Here is a 24288-nt window from a genome sequence, read left to right on the forward strand (position 1 = left end):
GTCTCTCCTCCGCTCCGCCTCTCCCTTCTCCCTCCTCCTGGCCACGCCCCTCACCCAGGCTCCGCCCCGTCCAGACTCCGCCCCTTACGTCAGCGGAAGCGCGCTCCGCCCCCTGCGCGCGGCCTCCCACTTCCGCTTCCGGTGCGGGCAGCGCGCGGGCGCAGAGGTGGGAGGCGGCGACGAGCCGGTGAGTGCAGGCGGCGGGCCCGACCTCCTGGCCTGCGGGCGGCCGTCAGCCCAGCTGCGCCCTCGCCTCGGCCTCTCCCCGGGCTCTTGCGCGCCTCCGCTCGGCCCCGGCCCCGAGGGCCGCCAGCCCCGCTCCCCCTCCGGCCCGCCGGCCCTCAGGCCCGCCCCTGCCCCCCGCCGCAGGCCCGGACTCGCAGCGTGGGCCCCGCCGCCTGCCGCGGTCCCCGCCTCCTTGTCAAAGGCGCGCCCGAACCCTCAGGCCCAGACCTGGTCCTGGGGCCCTGCCCAAGCCCCGGGCTCCGCCCCTGTCCGCAGGCCTAGCTCTTAAACCCCCCCACCCCGCCTGCCGGCTCCGCCTCGCTCGGTCTCTGCTCCCTTCCCCCTCCGGATTCCTTCTGTAGACCTCAGCCCCGTTCTGGTCTTTCTTTGCAGCACTGCCCTGTCTCCCCCTCCTCCCCGAAGCGTTGTCGTCTTCCCTCCACGCCCTTCACCTGCCCTCGGCCCTCAATGCCCCTCCTGTTTCCGTAGTCTTTCTCCTCTTCCTCCTCCTGCCTTTATCTTCATCCTCTTGCAACTCCCACCCACCCCCACGCGTGGCCCCTGGTGGAAGCCCCTTCAGCTCTTTCCCCCTCCCTTGAGCTACGGCCCCAGCAGCTTCCAGACCTTCAAACACTCGCTCCTTCCGTTCCAAAAGCTTTTATCCTCCATTCCAGCTCCTTGAGCCCAAGACCCTCCTCTCCCGGGGATGCTCCGTCCAGAATCCTCCCTGGGGATTTTCAGAATCGGAGTTGTCCTGGATGCGCTGGAGCATCTGGCGCACCGTTCTGCAGCCTCACTTCCCGTCCCCGAAGCTGGCATTTAGGATCAGCTCCGTCTCCAACTGGTTAGGTGACTTTGGTTCTGCCCAGATGGTTTTTACAGCCCATGTGACGCTCCCCTCCCCTCATCCCCCAGGTCGAGGAGGCCTCGGGCTCGGCCTCACCACGATGTGGCACGAGGCTCGGAAGCATGAGCGGAAGCTTCGAGGCATGATGGTGGACTACAAGAAGAGGGCAGAGCGGAGGCGGGAGTACTACGAAAAGATCGTGAGTGCCCGGCCTTCAATCCGGGTCGGGAGCTCCCCTGAGGGTGGGTCCCCGGTCATCCTGGTAAAATTTGGGCCGGGAAATACGTCAGAACAAGAGCCCAGATTCCTCGGGAGAATACGTATTCATTTCTCGAGGATAATCACGGGTTAAACCCGAGGCGTTCCGTTTATTACAGCCTCCTGTGTCTGCTGTGGCCTCACAGTGCAGAGCTGGGGTTAGCAGGAGGAAGGGAAGTCTTTGTCACACTCAGCGCAGGCCAGACATAAGGCTGGCCTCCACAACGTGTGTCTCTTGCTTATGGCTTTGCTCACGGTGGCCAGAAGAGCCCAGCCGTTCTTGAGGTTTGGCTTGGCACCCCGTCAATGTTCGTTATGTGAACACTGACCATTTCCTTCTCCTGTTTGACGCTTCGGTTGCTTCTGGAGAGAAGACCAAACTCCGTCCCTCCTGTAACCTAAAAGGCCCTTGGGGTCTGGCCTCTACCAGCCTCTCAGCTTCGTCCTTGGGCAGTTCCATTGTCCTCTTTGGCATCTCTGCCACCACAGGGCCTTGTGTCTGTAATGCCTCCTTTCACCTGTTTACCTCCTCCCTGTGCTTGGGACCCCAGCTTGAAGTAGTACTTGTTTATTAGGGTCAGTTCTGCTAGATGGTGTTTACATAGACGTTGCCGTTTACTCCTGCGTCACTCTCTCAGCCTCCTCCGTGTCTCCTGGCCTCCACTCCCGCCCCCTCCAATCTGCCCTCTTCACGGGGCCCAAGGGGTCTTTCTAAAGCACAAAGCTGACCTGTCCTTCCCTTGCTCAGAACTCCTCCGTGGCTCCCTAGTGCCCTTGAGAGAAAGCCTGGGCTCCTCAATACAGCCTTCAAAGCCCTGCATGGTCTGGCTTTTACAGGGGTCCAGACTCAGACCACCCTGCTCTCTATCTCTCTAGAGTGACTTTTTCTAACACAAAAGACGTACAAAAAGTGTAAGTCTACCTCCTGGAATTCTGTAGCCCTCTCCGGCCTCAGGGCCTTTGCATGAGCCCTTCCCATACTCATCAGTCAGATCTCAGTCCCCAGGGAAGTCTCCCTTCAGCCCCCATGCTCAGTTAGGTGTGCCCCTGTGAATGGCTGCCCTGGCTTCCTGTCCTTCTCCTTTGTGGAATTTAACACACACATCTCTGTAAGACTGGGGACTAAGTGTGTTTGGGTCACGTTTGCATCCCAAGCTTGGGCCCAACAAATGTGGTTTGAAAGAATTGATGAATAGAATAGTATTAACAATAGCAGTTCCACTTGAATTGATCCTCGTCAGGGAGCAGGCTATGTGAGAAAAGCTTTCGATGCGCGGTTTCTTTGAGTCCCCGCAGTCTCCCAGCAGACAGATGCTGCTCCTGCCCTAGGAGAAGAATCTCTGAGAGCTTGTCCCTTCTTTTTTTTTTTTTTTTTTTTTTTAAAGATTTTATTATTTCCTTTTTCTCCCCAAAGCCCCCCGGTACATAGTTGTATATTCTTCGTTGTGGGTTCTTCTAGTTGTGGCATGTGGGACGCTGCCTCAGCGTGGTCTGATGAGCAGTGCCATGTCCGCGCCCAGGATTCGAACCGACGAAACACTGGGCCGCCTGCAGCGGAGCGCGCGAACTTAACCACTCGGCCACGGGGCCAGCCCCAGAGCTTGTCCCTTCTTGTGTCACCCAGGAAGGGACCGCGGGGCTGGAGGGAGGGCGTGTCTCTGGTGGCGCTAGAATAACTGTCCCCTGACCACAGAGGCAGGGCTCAGGTCTGTGTTGGTCGTCGTTGAGGCCCCAGCAGTGGGCCAGGAACACAGTCAGTGCTCAGGAACGAGGGGCTGCCTTTTATGAAGGGCCCGTGGGTGCTGGACCCAGTGCCCACAGCTTTGGCACGTTCTTTCTAGTCTTTTCAGCAGGGCTGAGGGGTTGGTGCTGATCCATGTGTTAGAGGTGATGCTGATAATCGTGGCTGAAGCCGTGAGCGTTTGTGTGTTAACCACTGTGCTAAGCCCTGGACAGGCGTCCCCGCTCCGTCACACCCTCACCCCAGCTGAGGAGGTGGTTCCTGCTATCTCCATTTTACAGATGAGCAAACTGAGGCTCAGAGGGTCCTGGCCTACAGTCACCTAACGAGAGGGCGGAGCTGGCATTCAAACCCACACTCTCTGACCCTTGCCCTCTCTTAGTTCTTCACCTGGGCTTTCCACTGCAGAAATAGAAGTTCAGAAAGGTGCAGCAACTTGTCCCAGGTGGCACAGCCAGCGGGCAAAATACCAAAACGGGTAGGTCCTTAGAGTTTTGTTCATAGGGCTCTGGGCTGAGATTCCAGCTCTTGCACTTACATACAGTGTGAGCTTGGGCGAGCGACTGTCTCCCTGAGCCTGGTTTCCTCTTGTGCACATCAAGGGATGTAGCATGTGGAAGGGTTTGCTTGTGAATAACAGACCTGAAACATCAGTGGCTTAAACAAAACAGAAATTTATTTCCTCTTCACATGAAAGGCCAGACGTGGTCAGTTTTGCTCGGGGACCATTTTGCTGTTGAGCTGCACGTGGCTTCTCTTCCCGGTGTTGTCTCCAGGTCTGAGAGGGCTGCTCAAGCTCTGGCCTCATGTCTTCGTGCCATCCAGCAGGGAGGAAGAAGGGACGGGAAAGGGGCCGAGGTGCTCATGCCAGTTGTTAAAGTTTCTAGATGTTTGCGCCTGACGCTTCCACTCACATCCCACTGGTCAGAAAGTGGCCCCCGGTCACATGCAGCTGCAAGGAAGGCTGAGAGGCATGGACTGTGTTCTGCGTGGCCTGTGCTGGATGCAGTAGGAGTCCTGTTGCTACCAAAGGAGGGGGATGGATGTGGGTTGCCAATTAATGGTCTGCCGCAAATGGTGGGGGATAGGAGCCCCTCCCTCACGGGGCTGTTGAGCGTTGAGTGAGATGGCGCGCGGCGACCACTGAGCATTGGCCCGCCCGGGGTCCCTTGCTCAGTCAGTGCCAGCTCTTGCTGTTACTGAAGTTACTCCAAGTTAGAGCTGGAATTTTCATCCAGATAGAGAAGGCTGGAATTGGGGTCTCTCAGAAGGCCTGGGACCCCAGGCTCTCGTCTTTGTTAGTGGGGGAGCTCCCTGAGCTTTATTTTCCCTTTGGGGACAGTGCTGATGGCCAGCTGCTCTCATTGGGTGATGGGGAAGGGCTTCAAGGACAAGAACCAGTGTCTGTGGGGTGCTTTGTGGCGCAGGCCTGTACAAGCAGCCGTTGTCCCCGAATGTGAACGTGATCAGCATTCAGATCTGAGCCGCCAAGCCGTGGACAGCGGCTGGGCATGGCTGGTGGCCACTTTCTTGTGAGGAGGGGGTCGGGCTGCAAACACGCGTCTCTCCTCTTATTCTTGGGCCGAGAGAGGAGGCCGTGGGGCGAGTGTTGAGGCTGAGGTCCATGTGGCAGGCCAGAGGGCTGCGGCCACACAGAGCCGGCTTCTGTGCTCCTCCTTGGTCCTTGGTGCCTGCTCTCTCTCCATGGCCGACCCAGTTCTGTATTGCTCCTGTCCTTGTCAACGTTCTTCTTTCATCCCTGTTGATGTGAAAGTGGCAAATAGGTTAAGTCACTTCAGGCGTCTCCTCCTCCAGGAGGCCCCAGGCTGAGACGGGCGTCCCCCTCTTCACACGGGACTGTGAGCCGTGAGGGCTGGGCTGTCTCAGTCACTGCCACGGTCCTAGCACAGGCCCTGGCACACAGAGGTGCCTGCTTAACAGTTGACTGAAGGAATGAAAGACTCTGTGAACTCTTCTCACCCCATCCGGCCTTGGAGGCAGAGTAGTCCTCTGGTTAAGAATGGATTTTGGGTGCGGGCCGGCCCGGTGGCACACTGGTTAAGTTCGCACGTTCCGCTTCTCGGCGGCCTTGGGTTCGCCAGTTCGGATCCCAGGTGCGGACATGGCACCACTTGGCAAGCCATGCTGTGGTAGGCGTCCCACATATAAAGTAGAGGAAGATGGGCACGGATGTTAACTCAGGGCCAGTCTTCCTCAGCAAAAAAAAAAAAAAAAAAGAGGACTGGCAGCAGATGTTAGCTCAGGGCTAATCCTCCTCAAAAAGAAAAAAAGAATGGATTTTGGATCTTGGAGAGATATTTGTACACCCGTGTTCGTTGCAGTATGATTCACAGTGGCTGAGATGTGGAAATAGATTAAACGTCCATGGACTGATGAATGGACTAAGAAAACGTGGTGTGTCCATCCAGTGGAATGAAATTCAGCCTTAAAAGGGAGGGAAATCCTGTCACATGCTGCAGCCAGGAGGCAGGGTGAGGAGATTGTGCCAGAGAGACAAGCCAGTCACAGAAAGACACATTCTGCAGGGTTCCAGGTGTATGAGATATCTAAAGTCGTCAAGCCCTTAGAAGCAGAAAATAGAATGGTGGTCGCCAGGGGCTGGGGGAGGAAAAGGGAGTTGTTGTGCAGTGGGTGTAGAGCTTGAGTTTAGCAAGATGAAAGAGCTCTAGGGATCTGTTGCATGACAAGGTGCTTCTAGTTAAAGCTACTATATGTACACTTAGAAGTGGTGAAGGGGGCCTGGCCCTGTGGCCGAGTGGTTACGTTCGCATGCTCTGCTGTGGTGGCCCGGGGTTTCGCTGATTCACATCCTGGGTGAGGACATGGCACCGCTCATCAGGCCACACTGAGGTGGCGTCCCACATGCCACAACTAGAAGGACCCACAACTACAATATACAACTATGTACTGGGAGGATTTGGGGAGAGAGAGCGGAAAGAAAAAAAAAAAGAAGATGATTGGCAACAGTTGGTAGCTCAGGTGCCAATCTTTTGGGAGGGGGGTGGGGTAAGTGGTGAAGGGCCGGCCCGGTGGCAGAGCCGTTAAGTTCGCATGTCCCACTTTGGCAGCCCAGGGTGTGCTGGTTCGGATCCCAGGCATGGACCTAGCACCGTTCATTAAGCCATGCTGTGCCAGCATCCCACATAGAAAGTAGAGGAAGATGGGCACGGGTGTTAGCTTAGGGCCAGGCTTCCTGAAAAAACCCAAGTGGTGAAGATGGTAACTTTTATGTTTTTTACCACAATAAAAAAAAAATTACTCTTAAAAAAAAGAGTGGAGTTTGGAGTCAGGCCCATTTGGGTTCTCAACCTGGTTCTTGTATTCCTGGTGTGGTCTCAAGAAAGTGGGCCTCAGCCCTCTGTGCCTGTCCCTCCTCTGGAGCGGGCCACTAAGAGCAGCGCCTGTCCCCCGCGGCCGAGAAGCCTGAGCAAGGAAGCACACGGAAACACGCTGTGGGGCGCCCTGCTTTCGATCCGGTCCGTGGGCCGCTCCAGAGTCTCGGCGCAGGGCCAGGCCCCGGGCTCGGGTCTGCACTCCCAGCCCAGCGCTGTTTGCTTTCTGTGGGCCGGCGCGGCTGGCGGCCTTCCATGCGGGCCAAAGTCCGTCCTGCAGACGCCGTCCCCGAGGCTTGGCTGCGGAGCTGGCATCTGGCCTCCCGCAGCCTCGGGACTGTGAGGGGCCCTCCCGGGGCTGAGGGAGCTGGGAGACCTGAGAGGACGGACGCAGGGAGCCGGCGAGGTACAGGGCGCGGACTTGGGCTCCAGCAGCACCGCCCTGCCACACCCTGTGGTCTTGGGCTCCTCCACCCTCATCTTCTTCAGGGGAGAGGAGCAAGACGCTGGCTGGCGCCTGGCACATAGCGGGCGCAGGCTGGACAGTGGCCCCACCTTGGCTGTGGTCGGTGGCTGGTACAGCTGCCCATCTGCTGGCTGGGGCTTGGGGTGGATGATGGGGACAGTGAGGAGGTGGTCACCTTGGAAACCTGTAGTCTCCTGATGGTTTTCCCTGTGGGGGCTCAGTCTCCTCATGTGCCAGTGAGGATTCCTTCTCTCTCTTCTCCAGTCAGTTTTCTGAGCGCCTGCCTGCTGCAGGCCACGCCTGTTCTAGGCGCGGGGGTCACCACGGGGAACAGAGCAGAGATCCCTGCCTCGTGGAAGTTACGTTCTGGTGTGGGAGACAGGTGATCAGTGGCTGTGAGGTGCTCTGTGGAAAACAGGCACGAAAAGGAGCGAGAGTAAACGAGGGGTGGTCGGGGAGCTACTGAGGTAGAGTTGACAAGGAAGGCTTCTGGAAGAAGGTCTGAAATGTATGAGGGGCACCCGTGCGCAGGAGCCATGCAGGCCTTGGGAGAGCGTGCACAGAGGTGCTGAGCGGAGCGTGGGACGTGCCCGCCGTCTTCAGGGAGTGGCGGGGGGCACTGGCTGCCTGGAGCAGGGCAGGGGGAGATTGCAGACAGGGATGCGGCCCCACAGGCTGTGGCAGGACAGCCCAGCCGCCGTGGGGGGAATGGACTGGGTTGGGGGTGGGAAGGGCAGCAGGGAGCTGAGACAGGTGCTGAGTGTCCGGGGAGAGGAGATGCTGCCTGGCCCAGGGGCAGACTCTGGGGCCGTGTTGCCAGAGCCTGGCCAGGATGTCGTGGGTGGCACCAGCAGCCCGCCCCGTGGCTCTTGCGGGTTCCCTGACGTGGCACGCAGCTGGAGCTCGGCCAGGGCCCCGCGCGCGGGAAGCCCAGCGGCGGGAGCCGCTGCTTGCAGATCTTACCCTTTCCTGGTGCGGTTCCGGTGACCGGGAATTGTGGCGCCCGTACGCGTGAGGGCTCAGGCCTGGGGGGGCGTGGACTTGAGACATCCGTCTCCATCTCCATACCCTTTATTTTTTTAAATGGCTTTAGTGAGATATAATTTATATACCGTACAATTCAGTGGCTCTCAGTAGTTTCACAGGGTTATACAACCGTCACCACGTTCTAATTTTAGAAGATTTCCATGACCCCAAAAAGAAACCCTGTACCCGTTAGCGGTCAGTCCCTGGCTCCCCCTGCCCCCTTCTCAGCCCTGGGTAGCCACTCATCTCCTTTCCGTCGCCATGGATTTCCCTCTGCTGGACCCTTCACAAAAATGGGATCATACACCGTGTGGCCTTTGTGACTGGCTTCTTTCACCTGGCATTGTGTTCTCAGGGTCCATCCCGGTCGTGGCCTGGGTCAGCACTCCAGTCCTTTTTTTTTTTTTTTTTAAATATTTTTATGATTTTTTTTTTTTTTTTGAGGAAGATTAGCCCTGAGCTAACATCTGCCACCAATCCTCCTCTTTTCTTTGCTGAGGAAGACTGGCCCTGAGCTAACATCCATGCCCATCTTCCTCTACTTTATACGTGGGACGTCTCCCACAGCATAGCTTGCCAAGTGATGCCATGTCCGCACCCGGGATCCGAACCGGCGAACCCCAGGCCGCCAAAGCAGAACATGCAAACTTAACCGCCGCGCCACTGGGCCGGCCCCTCCATTCCTTTTTATTGCCAAACATTCTCCGTTGTCTGGGAGCACCATGTTTTGACCCTCCCCTTCCCTCATCGGGCGTCTGGACCGTTTCCGCCTGCGGGCTGTTGTGCATAGTGCTGCTATGAACACTGGTGCACGGGTGTCTAGCGTCTGCGTTCAGTTCTGTCGGGGAGTCACCTAGGAGCGGAGTTCTGGGACGTGTGGCAATGCTTTGTTGAACTTTTTGAAGAATCTCATTCCTTCCCGTTCTTGTCAGTGCTGGGTGCCGTCTGGCCTCTCACTCTTAGCCATTCTGGTGAGTGTGCAGTGGTGTCTGCTGGTTCGGGCAGGCCTTTCTCGGAGGAGCAGGGACACTGATCACCTCTCCATGTGCTCCTGTGGGCCTCGTGTCTTAGAGCCGGGTCCTGGCGGAAGTGTTCACCCCTGGCTGTGGAGGCGTGGCCCTGGGGTGGGCTGGGGTGAAGAGCTGGGGATGCTATTTTAGTGGGGGAGGTGTCGGCGCTGTCTGTGCACGACGCTGGGCCAGAGCTCAGAGCCTTCTGCCACTGCTTTGGAGGAATCCCTTCCCCTGCCCCTAGAGGCTAGGTGGCCCCTGTTAGTACCGCCACCCCGTGCGGGTCAGCTTACCTCTGAAGTATGGCCCGCTTGACGTCAGAGGTGAGCTCGCTGCTAGGCTTGGGTTTGTGGGGGGGAGGCAGGGTCTGGGGCTCGGTTGCGTGGTGACCTCTGTGCTGTCCGTCCCTGCAGAAGAAGGACCCGGCCCAGTTCCTGCAGGTGCACGGCCGAGCTTGCAAGGTGCACCTGGACTCCGCAGTCGCCCTGGCCGCCGAGAGCCCTGTTAACATGTAAGACTGAGCGTGGGGGCAGGGGAGTGTCTGTGACTGAGGGCTGGGTGTCAGAAGGGACCTGGGGTGTGGACAGACTTTGGGGCACTCAGGCAGGGAAGAGTTGGCCTGTATGGGAACGTGACAGTCACCGGCTAAGGAGACTGGCAGGGGTTGAGATGGAGGCCCCGAGGGGCAGTGCTGGTGGGAGGACTCAGAGGGGGGTGGGCAGGGCCAGAGCCCGAGGCCCAGACGAAGCAGGGAGTAGGTTGCCAGAGGGGATGTTTCCGGGTGACAGGCTTTGCAAGTGACCCCTAGGACCTGCTTCACGTTCCCCACTCTTGCTTCGTTCTGAGAAGTAAGGCCTGAGTGTCCCCAGGGCAGTATTCAGGCCAGGAGCCTGAATGTGGATTCGGAGGGCTTAATACGTTAAAGGATGGAGAGGTGGGGTGAGGGTGGGGCCCTGGCAGGGGGCCAGAGGGGGCTGAGGGCCAGGCCCCTGAGCTCGAGGTGGCAGGGAACGGGCACTTTGTGTCCTGGGCAGAGGGGACCCTAAGCTCTTGCTGCCCTGCTCCCCACTTCAGGATGCCCTGGCAGGGGGACACCAACAACATGATCGACCGCTTCGACGTCCGCGCCCACCTGGACCACATCCCTGACTACACCCCGCCGCTGCTCACCACCATGTAAGCCGCCGCCCCCGGGCTTGCCAGGCAGGGCATCTGCCCCAGCAGCGCCTCTTCCTTCCCAGGCCCTTACCTGCCTGGCCCCCCGGCAAGGAAGGAGGCATGCAAGGGCAGTCCCCGCCCCCAGGCCTGAGCCAGCTCCCTCCTCCTGCTTCCTGCTGGCATGGGTGGGAACTCCCCTCTCCCTCTGATCTCAAGGCCTCGCCCTCCCCCAAAGCTCCCCGGAACAGGAGTCGGACGAACGGAAATGTAACTACGAGCGCTACCGCGGCCTGGTGCAGAACGACTTTGCTGGCAGTGAGTGCTCCTGGGTGGGAGGAGCGGCTGTGGGGTCCCTGGAGGCCTAAAGACCAGACGAGTTTGGGAAGGAAAGTGGTATCCCACTGCTTTCTCTGAAGGGGCCCTGGGTCGGTCCCAGCTCTGTCACGGCCTCGCCGCATCCACATCTGTCCCTCTCGGGGTCTCCGGCCCTGGAATCATGACAGGAGCTGTCTGCTGAACTGGCTGGTCTTCCCAGGGCCACTTCCACAGCCCGTGCCCTCTGACTCGATGGGCTTTTTTCCTGAAAAGTCAGGGAAAATAGCAAGATCATGCTTTTTTCCTCTGTATATTTTCCCCTGCCTGCATGGGTCAGAATGTCAGCCCTAAAGAGGAAATTTTATTAGACAGTGTGACAATTTGCCAAGCGTTTGTATACGTCCAGGATTTTTCTCCACACCGTCACCACTGCCACTTCACAAATGGGAAAACGGGCTCAGAGAGACCTTCCCCACTCTGGGCTGGCCCAGGGGGCGCTTGGACCCCCACAGACTTGGGCTTTTTTTGTCTGTATTACCTCATTACATCTGCACAACCATGTAGCAAGGTAGGGGTGGTGATACCCCATTTTACAGATGAGGACATCAAGGCTCAGGGTTTGAGGGGAACGCTGTGTCCCCAATCACTGCTACCTCCCAACGATGGCTCCGGACTCCGGCTCGCCTCCTGGGAATGAGTTTGAGACTACCCCCCAGGGCTTTCCTGCACAGTCAAGGGGAGGGTGGGCCGCGCCCGAGCCCCTCAGCCTGGTGGGTCCCCATCCCCTTCTGGAGAAGGGTGGTGGTGATGCTGTCTGTCCCTCGGGGTGGTGGTGAGGGTTCTGTGAGGGCGGCAGAACGCCTCAACACCCAACCCACACAGTCGGCCTCTCTAGGGGTCACTATTCCCACGTTTCTTTGATTCTAAGATAGGCGTTTCGGCATCTCTAAAGTCAGAGATGGCCAGGATTCTAGCCATCAGTGAGGCCTTAGAGGCGAGAATTCATCGTTGTCGACTCTGTTGTTTTGCCTTTGCCCAAGGCCACGTGGGTTCTCGGTGATGGAGCCAGAGTTTGCCTTAGTTCTGTCTGACCACGTTCATTCATTCATCCCCACAATTCCTGAGCACCTGTGGCGTGTCGGGCACTATTCTGGGATCAGGGGTCTGGGGAGGAGAGGGAAATAGCCACATAGTCAGAAGCGGGGTTGGTAGGTACAAACCAAGGCGGTGTGAGGACAGGGGATGTGCTCTTCTCTGAGGTGCTTGACTGAGGCTGGGTCAGTGAAGGGCGCGTAGGAGCCCACGGTGAGGAGAGGTAGGCCGCAGGACTCCGGGCCATGAGAACAGCCCTGCTGGGGGCCAGAGAGAAGGCCTGCGTGTCTGGAGCCGGGCGAGCGAGGCGGCTTGTGTGACGGGGCGGAGGGCCCTCTCCTCCGGCCTTTGTAGTTGCGGGCCAGAACCGAGGTGGCCGTTGGAGCCTAAGGGCTGTGCTGTGTCACCTCTGGCTCCCCCAGCCCAGCCACCTCGCCTTACAGATAGAAAAGCTGAGGCCCATGGAGGGAAGGGGACTGGCCCAGGGGCCCAGAGCAAGTCAGGCACGTGTGCCTCACTGTGGGGAGGACCAGGGTGGGCTCTGGGACGTTGCTGAGCCCCCCAAGTTGGATGTTGTGGATGAACGAGAGCCCAGGTGCCCCAACCCACTCAGTCAAAACCGAGCCACAGAGGGGCACACAGTGACGTGGCCCGCAGGGTCCAGGGCACGGCCGGCGCTCAGGATAGGTTTATAGTTCTGGAGGGTCCGGCCAAAGGCCTCCTAACCGTGATAGTAGTAGCAGCACCCAAGCACCAGGTGCTCACTCTGCGGGGCTCCCACTCCACAGAGCAGGAGACGGAGGCGTGGAGAGGTTGAGTCGCTTGACCTGAGTTTTGTGGCGCGCCGGGTTGGAGCCAGGGCCCTCCTGCGTTGCTGTGTCGCCAGCACGCACAGTCTGTGATTACCTGGAAACCCAGGACGGTCCTCGGCTGCGCTCGGCTTGCACCTGCCGTCCTGTCCCCCACTGCGTTGCTGTGTCCCCCCCCGAATTCCCAGTGTCCCCAGCCCCCCTGACCGCAAGCTCTTGCCTTGCCGCAGTCTCTGAGGAGCAGTGCCTGTACCAGATCTACATCGACGAGCTGTACGGAGGCCTCCAGAGACCCAGCGAGGACGAGAAGAAGAAGTGAGTCTGGGGCTGCGGTGCAGCGGGGCTGGGGGAGGCAGCAGGACCGCGCGCCCCCAGGGCACGGCCTCGTCCCTCCTGTCCACCTTGGTCTCCTGGAGCCGGAGCCGGTGTTGAGCACACAGTAGGCGCTCACTTAATAAATGTTTAGAGGAGGCAGTGGTGGCCGGGGGAAGGGGTTTGCTGACAGCCCTCCAGGATGCGTTTCAGCTTGCTGGGTGGTGGGAGGCGCCCTGGGGGAGCAGGCCTGGGTTTACATCCTGCCCCCGAGGCCTGCCCTCTGCACCTTGCTGTGCTCCTGTCAGATGAGGGACCACAGGAGATGGAGCTTGTAAAGGGCTGCTCCTCTGGAGAGGGCTTCTCAAGGCTGTGTCCCTTCAGGAGTGGCTGGGGGGAGTGGCCTCCGGTGCAGGGCGACCCCCGTCTCTATCTCGGGAGAGCAGCGATGGGGCAGTCTCGCTTATCTCTTCTCCACTCCTGTCTGGCCATGCGTGGTCCCCCTCTGCCTTCACACATGCTGCCCCTCCTGCCAGGGATGGCCTTCCCCGCCTCCAGGGCACTTGCCGGCCCACGTGTTCCACAGTGGTCCTGGAGCCCTGACTCCTTCCTTTTGCAGCCAAGGCTTACCCCTTTGGGATCCTAAGCACTTATTCCTTTGGTCCATGTGAAGTTTCCACGGACATGACCGGAGGCTTCTGGATGTCTGATCCTTATCCATGGCCCCACTTTTAGGACAAGGCCAGCACAGGGAATGTGACTAAGTTAATTCAGCAGCAGACGTGCGCTCGGCCCTTGCTTTGTTCTGGGCAAAGCTGACTGTGTTGTTACCCAAGATAAATCTGGGCCCTGCCTCTCGGGGCTCATGGTTTGGTTGTAGGGGAGACAGACCTGTCCCCAACAGTAATGACCCAACATGGGTGGGGTTGAGGGGCCAGGATGCTGCTTGACCCCACCTCAGGGAGGACTTCCTAGGAGATGGGACATTGGAGCTGGACCCTGGAGGAAGAGGGAGGAGCCAGTGGAGGAGGCGCAGAGGCTTCCAGGCTGGAGGAGAGAATGTGGGAGGGCCTGGAGGCGAGGGCGTGCTGCCCTGCAGCTCCAGAGGCCCATGTGCAGGGGCTCAGTGTGCGGGCCCTCGACCTGGCCTGCGTCCCACCCGGTCCTTCTTCTCCCCTGGGCGCTGCCCTGGCTCATGGGCTTCCCTGTCCCAGGCTGGCGGAGAAGAAGGCATCCATTGGCTACACGTATGAGGACAGCACGGTGGCCGAGGTAGAGAAGGCAGCGGAGAAGCCAGAGGAGGAGGAGTCACCGGCCGAGGAGGAGAGCAACTCGGACGAAGATGAGGTCATCCCCGACATCGGTGGGGTCCCCTCTCTGCCCTCCCCCCCCGCAGTCCCTGGGCATCGTTTTGTGTCTTGTCCCTCCCCCTCTGTGGGACGCTGCGTGCTTATGAGCCCCGTCTCTCCCACCCCTGCCCCGGGGCGCTCCAGCCCCCTGCCGTCCTCCCTGTCTCCCTCTCGTGCTCCTCTGCTCCTGGCCTCCCTCTGTCCCTCTCCTTTCTCACTTCTAGGACAGTGCTTTTATGATACTGTCCCCAGCTAGGTTCTGGCTCCATGCTCTTCTGCCTCTGCCTCTCCTCCTCCTCTCTCCTCTGAGCCTTCATCCAGTTACGGAGCCGCCCTCATCGCCCACCCACCCTTCACCCCTCCCTGGATCTCCATTGACCACACCAGCCGGTTCCTCATTCCTGCCTGTGTGGAGCATCCATCCACTCAGCCGTCATGCGTCCTGCCCCCAGACTCCTGTGTGCACGCGCCCTGCCCTCCTCCCGCCCTGGATCTACATCCTTCCACTCTGTCCACCCCCGCTCACTCCACTCTCACATCACTCCTCCACACACCTTGCTCGCCCACCCCGCCGCCGCTCACTGGCCCCTCATCATTACCCCACACACACAGCCCCCACCGTTGGTTGTGCTCACCTCTGGCCAAGCCCTGTGCCGGCCTCAGGATGCCGAGATGAGGCAACTCGTTCCTCCTGCAGAGGCCTCCATCCTGGTGGGCGCCCCCGCCTCAGCGCCCGGGGCACCACCCCTTCTCCCCTGTCCTCTTGCTTGGCTTTGGCCCCTGACAGCCTTTCTCTTGGTGCAGACGTGGAGGTGGACGTGGACGAACTGAACCAGGAGCAGGTGGCCGACCTCAACAAACAGGCCACGACCTATGGCATGGCCGACGGCGACTTCGTCAGGTGAGGCCTGCTGGCCAGCACCCCTCCCCGCCCTGTGGGCCTGGCGTCTCTGTCCTTCCCCCCAGTGCTGACGGCCACCCTGCTCCCAAGCACTTGTGTGCCGGACCCTGCGCCGAGGGTTTCACGCACACAGCTGCCCCAGCTCACTGGGGGGTACTCGTGAGCCAGCCTCACCTATGTACAAACAGGCGCCCCGGCTCCGTGTGGCCTGTGGGCTGTGACCGCTGGAAGCCCCCGGTGCCTGGGCTGGTGGCAGCGCCCTCTGGTGGAGAGGCTTCCTGCGCTGGCTGGCTCCCTCTGGTTGCTGGTTGAGCCTCTGCCTCGTGTCACAGCCCGTGCAGAGCACATGGAATAGCTCCAGTTAACAGGCATTGAGTCAGAATCTGGCTAACCCCAAGTCTGAACCAGCAACCCCTGCCCAGAGCCCTGTGGCTCCTGCCCCGCTCAGGAGCAACCAGCGTCCTCGCCCTGGCCGCAGGGTTCGGCCGTCTGGTCCTCTGCCCCTCTGCCCCCACCCAGCCTCCGCGGCCTCCTTACGCCTCAAGTGCCCGCTGCCCTGTCCGGCCTCTGGGCCCCTCTGTGTGCCGTGGGCCCAGCACCGTCTGTGCAGCTTACTCCCGGGGTGTCTCCTCAGCTGTCACCTGCTCTTTGCGGCCTCCCTGACCTCACTGTGGACAGCGCAGCAGCCTCTGCCTGTTCCTGGCACTCCCTCCCCCTTCCGTGACTTGTTCTCCCGTCATGTTTCCCCCGTCTAACATACCACGTGTTACGGTCCCTTGTCATTGTCCGTCTGCTCCCACGACAGCGAGGGCTTTTTTTTTTTTTTCCAATACTGAGTCCCTGATATCTGAAATAGCACCTGGCACGCAGTAGGTGATGCATAACAGTGCCGAATGGTTGAGAGACCCCAGGGTGGCATGAGTTCCCTCACCGCCTGCAACGACCCTGCCTGTGGCCTGCCCCCTCCTCCTTTGTGACCCTCATCCCCCCGTAGGATGCTCCGGAAAGACAAGGAGGAGGCGGAGGCCATCAAACACGCCAAGGCCCTGGAGGAGGAGAAGGCCATGTACTCGGTGAGGGCTGAGCCTGGCTGGGCGGGGGCTGGCGGGCCTTAGAGAGGACGCGCCCCTCACAGCCTGTCCCCACCCTCTCCAGGGCCGGCGCTCCCGGCGCCAGCGGAGGGAGTTCCGGGAGAAGCGGCTGAGGGGCCGTAAGATCAGCCCACCCAGGTAGGTGGGCCTGCCCTGTGCGCACGTGCCTGCTCAGTCTTTCAGGCTCTGGTTCAGGGCGCTGGGGCTCAGGAAGGTTCTTCGGGGCCGGGCTCTTGGCTTTCAGGGAGAGTCCTCCTGGCGGGGCAGTGAACAAGGAAGGTTTAGACGGGGAGCAGCCAGGAGCGGGGTGTGGACACCCTGTCCTGCCAGCCACTCCCACACCTTGCTGCACTCAGGCCCTGGCTGGGCTCCCGGGAGCCAGTGCAGGCAGCATGGGGGCTGGCAAAGTGGAGGGCAGTGGCGAGGGGCATGGGCCTGGCCCTGGACTCCGACCTGCTTCTGCTGCTGGGCCGCTTCCTGGATGTCAGAGTTTGGGCAAGTGAGGTCCTCTCGAGCTTCAGCTTCCTCCTTTGGCAAAGAGGCACCATCCCCTCCCAGGACAGGGGCTGTGTAGTGTCCCCAGCCTGGGCCTGGGCACATTTGAGGGGTGGTCGGCTGCGGGCTGGAGAGCGGCTTCCGGGAGAGCCTGCCCAGCCTCTGAGGCTGGCGGCCCCATGCAAACCCATGCCTCTCTTTGCCATGTTTCTCTGTTCGGGTGGAGTAGTTGAGGGTCGCCATGAGGCTTAAGCAACCTGTTGTGGGTTCAGGGTTTGGTATGGGGTCTGGAAAACGTTCCTTACAGAGTCGCACTGATTCTCATCGTCGTCCTCATCACTGTAGAGGCACGACTCAGTGTAGTGCATAAGAACATGGGTTCAGGGCCACGTGGCCTGGGTCAGAATGCCGGCTGCTGCATTTATGAGCTCTGTGACCCTGGGCAAGTGAATTCACTTCTCTGGGCCTCGGTTTGCTCACCTGTGAAGAGCAAGTAATCCTAGCCCCCACGTCACAGAGTCGCTCTGAAGAGCAGTTGAGTTCATCCAAGTCCAGTGCTTGGTGTCTGGCACGTAGTAAGCTTCTCAGACATGTTAGCTCTTCTGGTTTCATCCTCATCATCCTGTGGAAGCTGGGACCCAATTAGCAGACGCGGAGGTGTGGACCGGGAGGAGGGATGCTTCCAGAGGTGGGTCTGGAGGCCAGGCGGACTGAGGCTGCTGAGGTCCTTGTCGCTCAGGGTCAGGACGGGTCTGGGACGTGGTTGGTGGGGTGGGGCCGAGGTCCAGGCTGTGGACAGATCAGGGGCGAGGTCAGCAGTGGGCTCAAGGCAGGCCCATCACTTGGCCGGCAGCTGCTCCTCTCCGTGCCCTGGGCCTGGCCTTGGGTGCCCAGCTTGGGGGGTTAGGCCCGGTTCATGCCCGCCCAGTTCTCAAGGCCCTCCTTGTTCCATTTTCCTCTCCATAGCTACGCCCGCCGAGACAGCCCCACCTACGACCCCTATAAGCGGTGAGTTCCGGGACCCGGGCGCCCGCCAGTAAACCCCCGATGGAGGGGCGGGGGTCACCCTTAGGCCTCCCTGAGAGCTCCGCCCAGGTGGTGTGCTCTGGGCTCTTACACCCAGGTCAGCTGTGGATCTGAAATGCGTTCCTGTTTTCCAGAATGTCAGCCTCTGTTCCCAGTCCATTTTCCCTTTAAACAGGAGCCGCCTTTAATTTTTTGACTTAAACGTAATGCGTTCTTGTGTTAAAAATGCCAAACGTGGCAGAAAGGCGTGACTTTGAAAGCAAAAGTCTGCTTAATGTGGACTCCCGGAAACAACAGGCACGGAATGGCCCTGCCACATACCGTGTGTCACCTGCGTGTGGGGGCAGTTGACACAGGGCGTGGAGGGGGCAGGCCTCAGTTCCCCTGCCGAATGGGCTGGAAGGGCCGGCACCTCAGGGCTCCTGGGGGATGGGTGGGGTGAGGCCTGTCCCCTTTGGGTGGGACGTCTGGCCCAGGTTAGTGCTCAGCACATGGGATCTGTGAGGGGCACTGGGGCTTTGGTTTACAAAAAGGGGGTTGTGCCACACTCTATGCTTTAGAACTTGCTTCCCCCCAACTTGGACATATATATTGAGGAGATCTTTTCACGTTAAGTGCATAGATCTGCTCGTCCCTTTGTAACAGCCCCGTGGAATCAGTAGTTTCCTGTCACTCCCGTGCCTGGTTACTTTGAACGGACTCACCGTCACGAATCGGACTGTCATGTCGCTGGGTGTCTGTCTGCCCTCGGGCTCTGTCGGTGGTGCTGTTGCTCGGGGCCACGCTGTTCCCTGTGTCACTCTGCAGTGCTCACGGTCCTCTGAGACAGGCCCGAGGAGCCTGGCCGCTGAGCCCCCTCCTCCCCACTCTGCAGGTCACCCTCGGAGTCCAGCTCTGAGTCCCGCTCCCGCTCCCGCTCCCCCACCCCGGGCCGCGAGGAGAAGATCACCTTCATCACCAGTTTTGGGGGCAGCGACGAGGAGGCCGCCGCAGCTGCGGCTGCAGCAGCCGCATCAGGGGCCGCCCCAGGGAAGCCCCCCGCACCCCCCCAGCCCGGCGGCCCCGCACCGGGACGCAATGCCAGCGCCCGGTCGGTAACGCTCACGCTGCCCGCCTTAGGCCCTGGCCACCGTGGGGGGGACCCGGGGCAGCGGGGGGCCACAGTCCAGGCGGGTGCTGACTGGCCCCCCGTGCCCCGCCTGCAGCCGCCGCTCCTCCTCTTCCTCCTCCTCCTCCTCCTCCGCCTCGAGGACCTCCAGCTCGCGCTCCAGTTCCCGCTCCAGCTCCCGCTCGCGCCGTGGCGGGGGCTACTACCGCTCTGGCCGCCACGCCCGCTCCCGCTCACGCTCCTGGTCCCGCTCCCGCTCCCGCTCCCGGCGCTATTCCCGGTCCCGCAGCCGTGGCCGGCGGCACTCCGCTGGGGGCTCCCGGGATGGACACCGCTACTCCCGCTCGCCCGCCCGGCGGGGGGGGTACGGGCCCCGGCGCAGAAGCAGGTGTGTGTGGCTGGGTGTGTGGCGGGGGGTGGGGGACCTGGGCCTCCCAGGATGGTGGGCGGGCCACTGCCCTGCGACAGGAAGCGCCAGGCTGGCAGGAAAGGCATGCCCCCTTGCGGGCGCTCCAGACATGTGACTATAGGGCACAGTGCCCTTCCCGGGGACATGGGGCAGGGACAGAGTGCACTTCTCCCTGGGAAGCCCAGGCTGAGGGGCTGGAGGTGCACAGACGCTCCAGGTGGCCTGTGGTTTGCAGCAGGCACTGGTCCGCGGGGCTAGGGCGCTCCGTGGGGAGATGGTCGCGTGCATGCACGCGTGGGTGGGGAGGGGCCGGTAAAGTGAAGGCTGTCATTTGCAGAGGAGGCAGGGTTTGACGTGAGTGCTGCAGACAGGCAGGAAATAAAGCATCCAGGGCCTGGGACATCCTTCCCAGGCTTGTCCCCAGGGGCCAGGGCTGCTTATGGGAATGCAGCAAGGACCGCAGTCGACTGCCTGGGTGTCGTTCTGGTCTTGCTGGCGAACCTTTGGGGCCTCGTTCGTTCGCCTGTAGAATAGAGGCAGCATCCTCTTCGTTGGGTGGTTGTAGAGGTTGACTAGTAATCCATGTGAGTCCTTAGCGCAGGGCCCCCACTTGGTAAGTGCTGTGTGGTCGTCAACATCATTGCCTGTGTTGGTCGCTGCCTGGATCCCGTCAGCTACCCACGGGGTCTGGCAGGTAAAACAGAGGGCCCAGGTGGGCCCTGGGGAGTTGCGGAGCACACGATGGGGTCAGTGGCCACTTGGTGGCAGGCCCAGTGTTGCCCAGTCTTCTGGTTTCTCAAGAGAAGTTGAGAGTCTGGATTTTTAAAGGACAGCTCTTGTTTTCTCAATTTTGCCGACAAGTTTGGGTTTTGTAAAAACCCAGGACAGGCCCGACAGGATCAGTGTGTGGCCTGGATTTGGCTTCCAGGCCCTGTAGCCTCACCCAGGGTGATGACAGGAGAAAGGCTGGGGGAAGGGGCAGCCTGGTCACATCCTGAATGTTGGCCTGAGGGTGAGCCCTTGCTCAGGAGCCCCCCGGGTCCTGAGCAGAGAGATGAGGGGGCTGCGCATCCCAGGCTGGGCCGGGTGGGTCTCTGCTGCAGACAGGTGGGGAGAGGGGCCAGGGGGTGGTCCCCACTGGTGTCAATACCCTGGGCCCCTGCACTGTGAGGAGGTGGTGAGGGTGTAGATGACGTCACACCTGGGTGTCCGGAGCTGGACACAGGATGTCAAGGGGGAGCTGACCAGCCGGGTCCTGTCCTCGCAGAGGTCACCGCCCAGGGAAGGGGGTGAATGGGTGTCTGGTGAGTGAGAAGTCAAGAGCCATCTTAGGGCGGTTAGGGTATCCAGAGAGGGGTCTCTCTTGAGAGACTGAGCCAGGTCAGGGAGCAGCTCAGGGCATTCCTGGGACAGAGTGGCAGGAGAGAAGTGGAGTCATCCCGGGACCCACCACAGCACCTTGCAGGAGGACTGCAGATTCCGAGCCAGGGCGAGGGGTGCATGGACGAGGTCCCTGTAGCCTCACAGCCCCCTCCTGTCCCACTCTGTCCCCAGGAGCCGCTCCCGCTCAGGGGACCGGTACCGGCGGGGCGGCCGTGGCCCCCGGCACCACAGCAGCAGCCGCAGCCGCAGCAGCTGGTCCCTCAGCCCGTCTCGTAGTCGCAGCCTGACTCGGAGCCGCAGCCCCAGCCAGAGCCGCAGCCGCAGCCAGAGCCGCAGCCGCAGCCGCAGCCAGAGTCACTCGCCATCACCCCCAAGGGAGAAGCCGACCAGGCCGGCGGCGTCCCCTGCTGTGGGCGAGAAGCTGAAAAAGTGAGCGGGGGCAGGGCCGGGGGAGAGGGGTGCCAGCCTCAGGTGGGGAGGGCGACGCCACAGTTCTCTTTTCGAAGGGGCTTGATCCTGCCCTGAGAGTCTGGGGGAGTTTGGGGGACATGGCCTTGCCTCGGATGTGGGTCAGAGAGGGGCGTAGCCCTGTCCTGAGGGATCCGAAAGGACCTGTCTCTCCCTGGGGTGTCTGAGGCCCGTGGCCTGGCTCTGTGGTCCGAGGGCAGTGCAGGGGGTCACAGTGGCAGCTGCCCTTTCCTCCTCCCAGGACCGAACCTGCCGCTGGTAAAGAGACAGGAGCTGCCAAAGTCAGTAAGAATTTGGAACTCGCCCGTCTAACTCCCGCCAGCAGCAGTGCCCGAGAGCTGGGCCCGGTGGGCCTGCGGGGGCCGGGCGGGCCGGGAGACCCAGCCCCGGGCGTCGGGGGGCTGGGAGGGCTCTGCCCCCATGAGATCCGTGTCCCCCTCCCCTCCTCATTCCGCCGGGGCTCCGGCTGTCCCTGGGCCTCCCAGCCCCCTGTGGCAGGTGTCCACCGCCTGCTCCTCCTTCCACGTTCCCCCGCAAGTCCCAGGCTCTTGGACGAGGTGGGTCGTGGGAGCTCCGGGACACCCACCCGCTCTCCCGCCTCTTCTCCCCCTTCCCCAGCCCAAGCTGACGCCGCAGGAGAAGCTGAAGCTGAGGATGCAGAAGGCGCTGAACAGGCAGTGTATGTGCCCCTCTCTGTCCCCGTCTTCTCGGCTCCTCTCTCCAGCCTGGCCCTGGGAGGCCTCCCCTTTCCTGGACAGGGAGGCACTTGGGGAGGAGCGGTGCGCGCCCCCTCTGCGGCCACGTGCTGAGGGCCTTGGTCATCTGGTCGGCCTCTCTGAGTTCAGCTTCTGCGTCTGGGAAGGGGGTCTTGAGAGCACCCCTCAGCCGCCGTGTCCCTCCCTCCCCACAGTCAAGGCGGATAAGAAAGCAGCGCAGGAGAAGATGATACAGCAGGAGCATGAGCGCCAGGTAGGGGTGGGGTAAGGGTGGGGCTCCGTCCGGGGCGCCCTGCCGGCTGCCTTCACAGCCCTCCGTGTGTCTGCATCTCTGTCTGTCTGTGCCGCAGGAGCGGGAAGACGAGCTTCGCGCCATGGCCCGCAAGATCCGGATGAAGTAAGACCGTCCCCTGCTCGCTCCCTGTATCGGGCCACAGCCGCCTGTTTCAGGGCTGCCCGCCGCTCATGGCCCAGCTCCTAGTTAGAGCCTGCCCGAGTGTGGGTGGATGCAAGCAAAGCCTTGTGTCCCTGTGCCTGTCCCTCAGCCTGCCTCATCCCTCACCCCTGGCATCTCCAGCCACTGCGACCTCCACCACTCCTGCAGCCTCTGGCGTGCGTTGCCTTTGCTGTTCTCCTGGCCCAGCACGCTCTTCCCGGGACCCACCAGGCCACTCCCTCGCTTCATTGGGAGGCCCTCCCTGGCCTTCTTGTCTAGAGAAGCGTGCCGAACGAACGCTCCCTCCTCCAGCCCCGTTCCGCTGTCATCATGGCACTGACACCCCCCCCCCCCCCAGCAGCTGGCGTTGTCTGTTGTTTACTCATTCACCGTTAGCGTCCCCACTGAGCCAGCAGGGCTGGCTGCTGGCCGCCCGCTCGCCGTGTGCTGAGCCCAGGGAACGCTGAGGCGGTGCCCCGTGAATGTTGTGGAGCGACTGAACTTGCGCAGCCGCTGGCGGGCTCTGGCTCAGCACCGGGGGCAGGGCTTCCCTCTGCTCCCCTCTGTTTCTCTTCCCCTCTCACTCTCCACTGCAGAGCAGAGTGGCTCGGAGCCTGGTCACATGGACTTGGGGTCCCAGGCCAGCTCTGCCCTTCTCTGTGTGGCTCTGGAGCAGGCACTGGCCCTCTCGGTGCCAACCTCACGGTGTAGCTTGGGGATTAGTGCCTTTGGGGCCTCAGCCCACCCGGGGCCCGTGGGTGGGCCTGGAGTCCATGGTCCCCACTGTTGGCAAGGAGGGGAGTCTGGCAGTGACTAGGCCATGTCGCCTGTTACTCATTTCTGGTTCCACCCCGTACTTGTGGGTCCTTGGACAAGCAGCTTAACCTGTCCGAGTCGGGACTCCTTCCTCTGTGAGACAGAGGTAATAAGGCGCCCGCCTCTGCGGGATCCTGCTGTAAGGCTCCCAGCGGGGGCCTGGCGTCCGGATGCGGGAAGCTTGATCAGCTAGCGCTGCTGCTGGTAGTTGCTGCTGTTTATTGCCCCGTGCTTCCACCAGGAGACGGAGGCGGAGTGCCCGGGGACTCCGCGTGGCTGTCAGTCTGACCGGCTCTGGTGCCGCCTCTGGCCCCCCAGCGGTGGGCCTTTCTTCTGCCTGAGCCTCACGTTGCACATCTGCTCCATGGGACACAACACTGTCCCACCTCACAGGCTCACTGGGAGCATTCGGTGAGATCAGGGCTGGCACGGAGCAGGCGCCCCATAAACCTAGCTCTTGGGGTAGCAAATAGGGTCATTGTGACGAAGGCCAATTAAGCCCTTAGCGTGTAAGTCCTTGTGCTCTAGTGTGTCAGGAAGCGAGTGAGCCGGCCAGCACCCTCTCTGCGCCCCGTGCCCTCCCTTCCAGGGTGGCCGGCAGCAACACCGCCCCGTGGTCTGCTCTGCTCTCCCCTGGGGCCTAGAGCTGAGGCTCCCCCTCACCCCCACCCCTGCAGGGAGCGGGAACGCCGAGAGAAGGAGAGGGAAGAATGGGAGCGCCAGTACAGCAGGCAGAGCCGCTCGCCGTCCCCCCGATACAGTGAGTGTCCCTGTCCTCCCTGTGCGCGCACTGCGGGAATGAGGAGAGATGCGTTCCCGGGGCATCGTGCGGGCTGAGGGCACGGGCCGCAGTCCGGGCGGTGGACTGGAAGCACCTGTGCGGCCTCAGCCATCGACCCACCAGCAGCCCCGCCCTGGCGCCCACTCCTGTCCCTGGCCTTCGCCGAATCCTCATCCTCTCCTCCCTTTCTAGGTCGCGAGTACAGCTCTTCCCGAAGGTAAGCAAGCCACCCAGCCCCCTGGGAAGGCAGTTGCCCTTTGGCGGGAGGTCACAGCCCTGATTCCTTTGTCACCACCCTGCCCCCCTCCAGGTGTAGGGGCTGCCTCCTCCCTTGATCACTGAAGCCCCCGTGACCCTGAAGCGTGCTGGTGCGTGTGTGCGCACAGGGCAGGGCTCCCTGCCCAACCTCAGGGGTCCCTCTGCTTTTTCTCTCCAGGCGCTCAAGGTCCCGATCCCGGAGCCCCCATTACCGGCATTAGACAGAAGCGCGGGCGCCGGGGGCTGAGGGGTGGGGCGAGGGCTCAAGAGTGAGGCTGCTGGTTCTCTCATGAAATAAAATCACGTTATTTAATGCCCTTCCTGTGGCCTCAGTTTCGTCTGTGGGGCGGGCGCAGGGCTCCCAGGCCCCTGCCCAGCAGCAGCAGGGCCAGCGGGGAGGGAGCGCGCCCCGTGGGGGTGTCTGAACAGCAGCTCCCTG

At 61.3% G+C, this 24288-nt stretch overlaps 1 protein-coding gene across 3 annotated transcripts; it reads left to right on the forward strand.

The window, feature by feature from the left end:
* The first annotated feature begins 72 nt into the window (after positions 1-72).
* Positions 73-24166, forward strand: CLASRP (CLK4 associating serine/arginine rich protein). Of its 3 annotated transcripts, none has more exons than XM_023649884.2 (21): positions 73-187; positions 1141-1271; positions 9340-9437; positions 10001-10102; positions 10320-10399; positions 12531-12615; positions 13827-13975; positions 14766-14862; positions 15857-15935; positions 16018-16091; positions 17415-17456; positions 18349-18564; positions 18680-18970; positions 20546-20803; positions 21084-21123; positions 21461-21521; positions 21753-21811; positions 21909-21955; positions 23488-23570; positions 23784-23808; positions 24028-24166. In XM_023649884.2, the coding sequence occupies exons 2-21, from the start codon at positions 1173-1175 to the stop codon at positions 24068-24070; spliced, it is 2028 nt and encodes a 675-aa protein (XP_023505652.1). In that variant the 5' UTR covers positions 73-187; positions 1141-1172; the 3' UTR covers positions 24071-24166. The 3 variants fall into 3 exon arrangements, 2 of the variants coding, with proteins under 2 accessions (XP_023505652.1, XP_023505653.1); XR_002810717.2 differs by having other exon boundaries at positions 97-187; positions 21084-21127; XM_023649885.2 differs by having other exon boundaries at positions 129-187; positions 1141-1314.
* The last annotated feature ends 122 nt before the right edge of the window (positions 24167-24288 follow it).

This window comes from Equus caballus, chromosome 10 (genome assembly GCF_041296265.1).
Source record: "Equus caballus isolate H_3958 breed thoroughbred chromosome 10, TB-T2T, whole genome shotgun sequence".
Taxonomy (NCBI): Eukaryota; Metazoa; Chordata; class Mammalia; order Perissodactyla; family Equidae; genus Equus; species Equus caballus.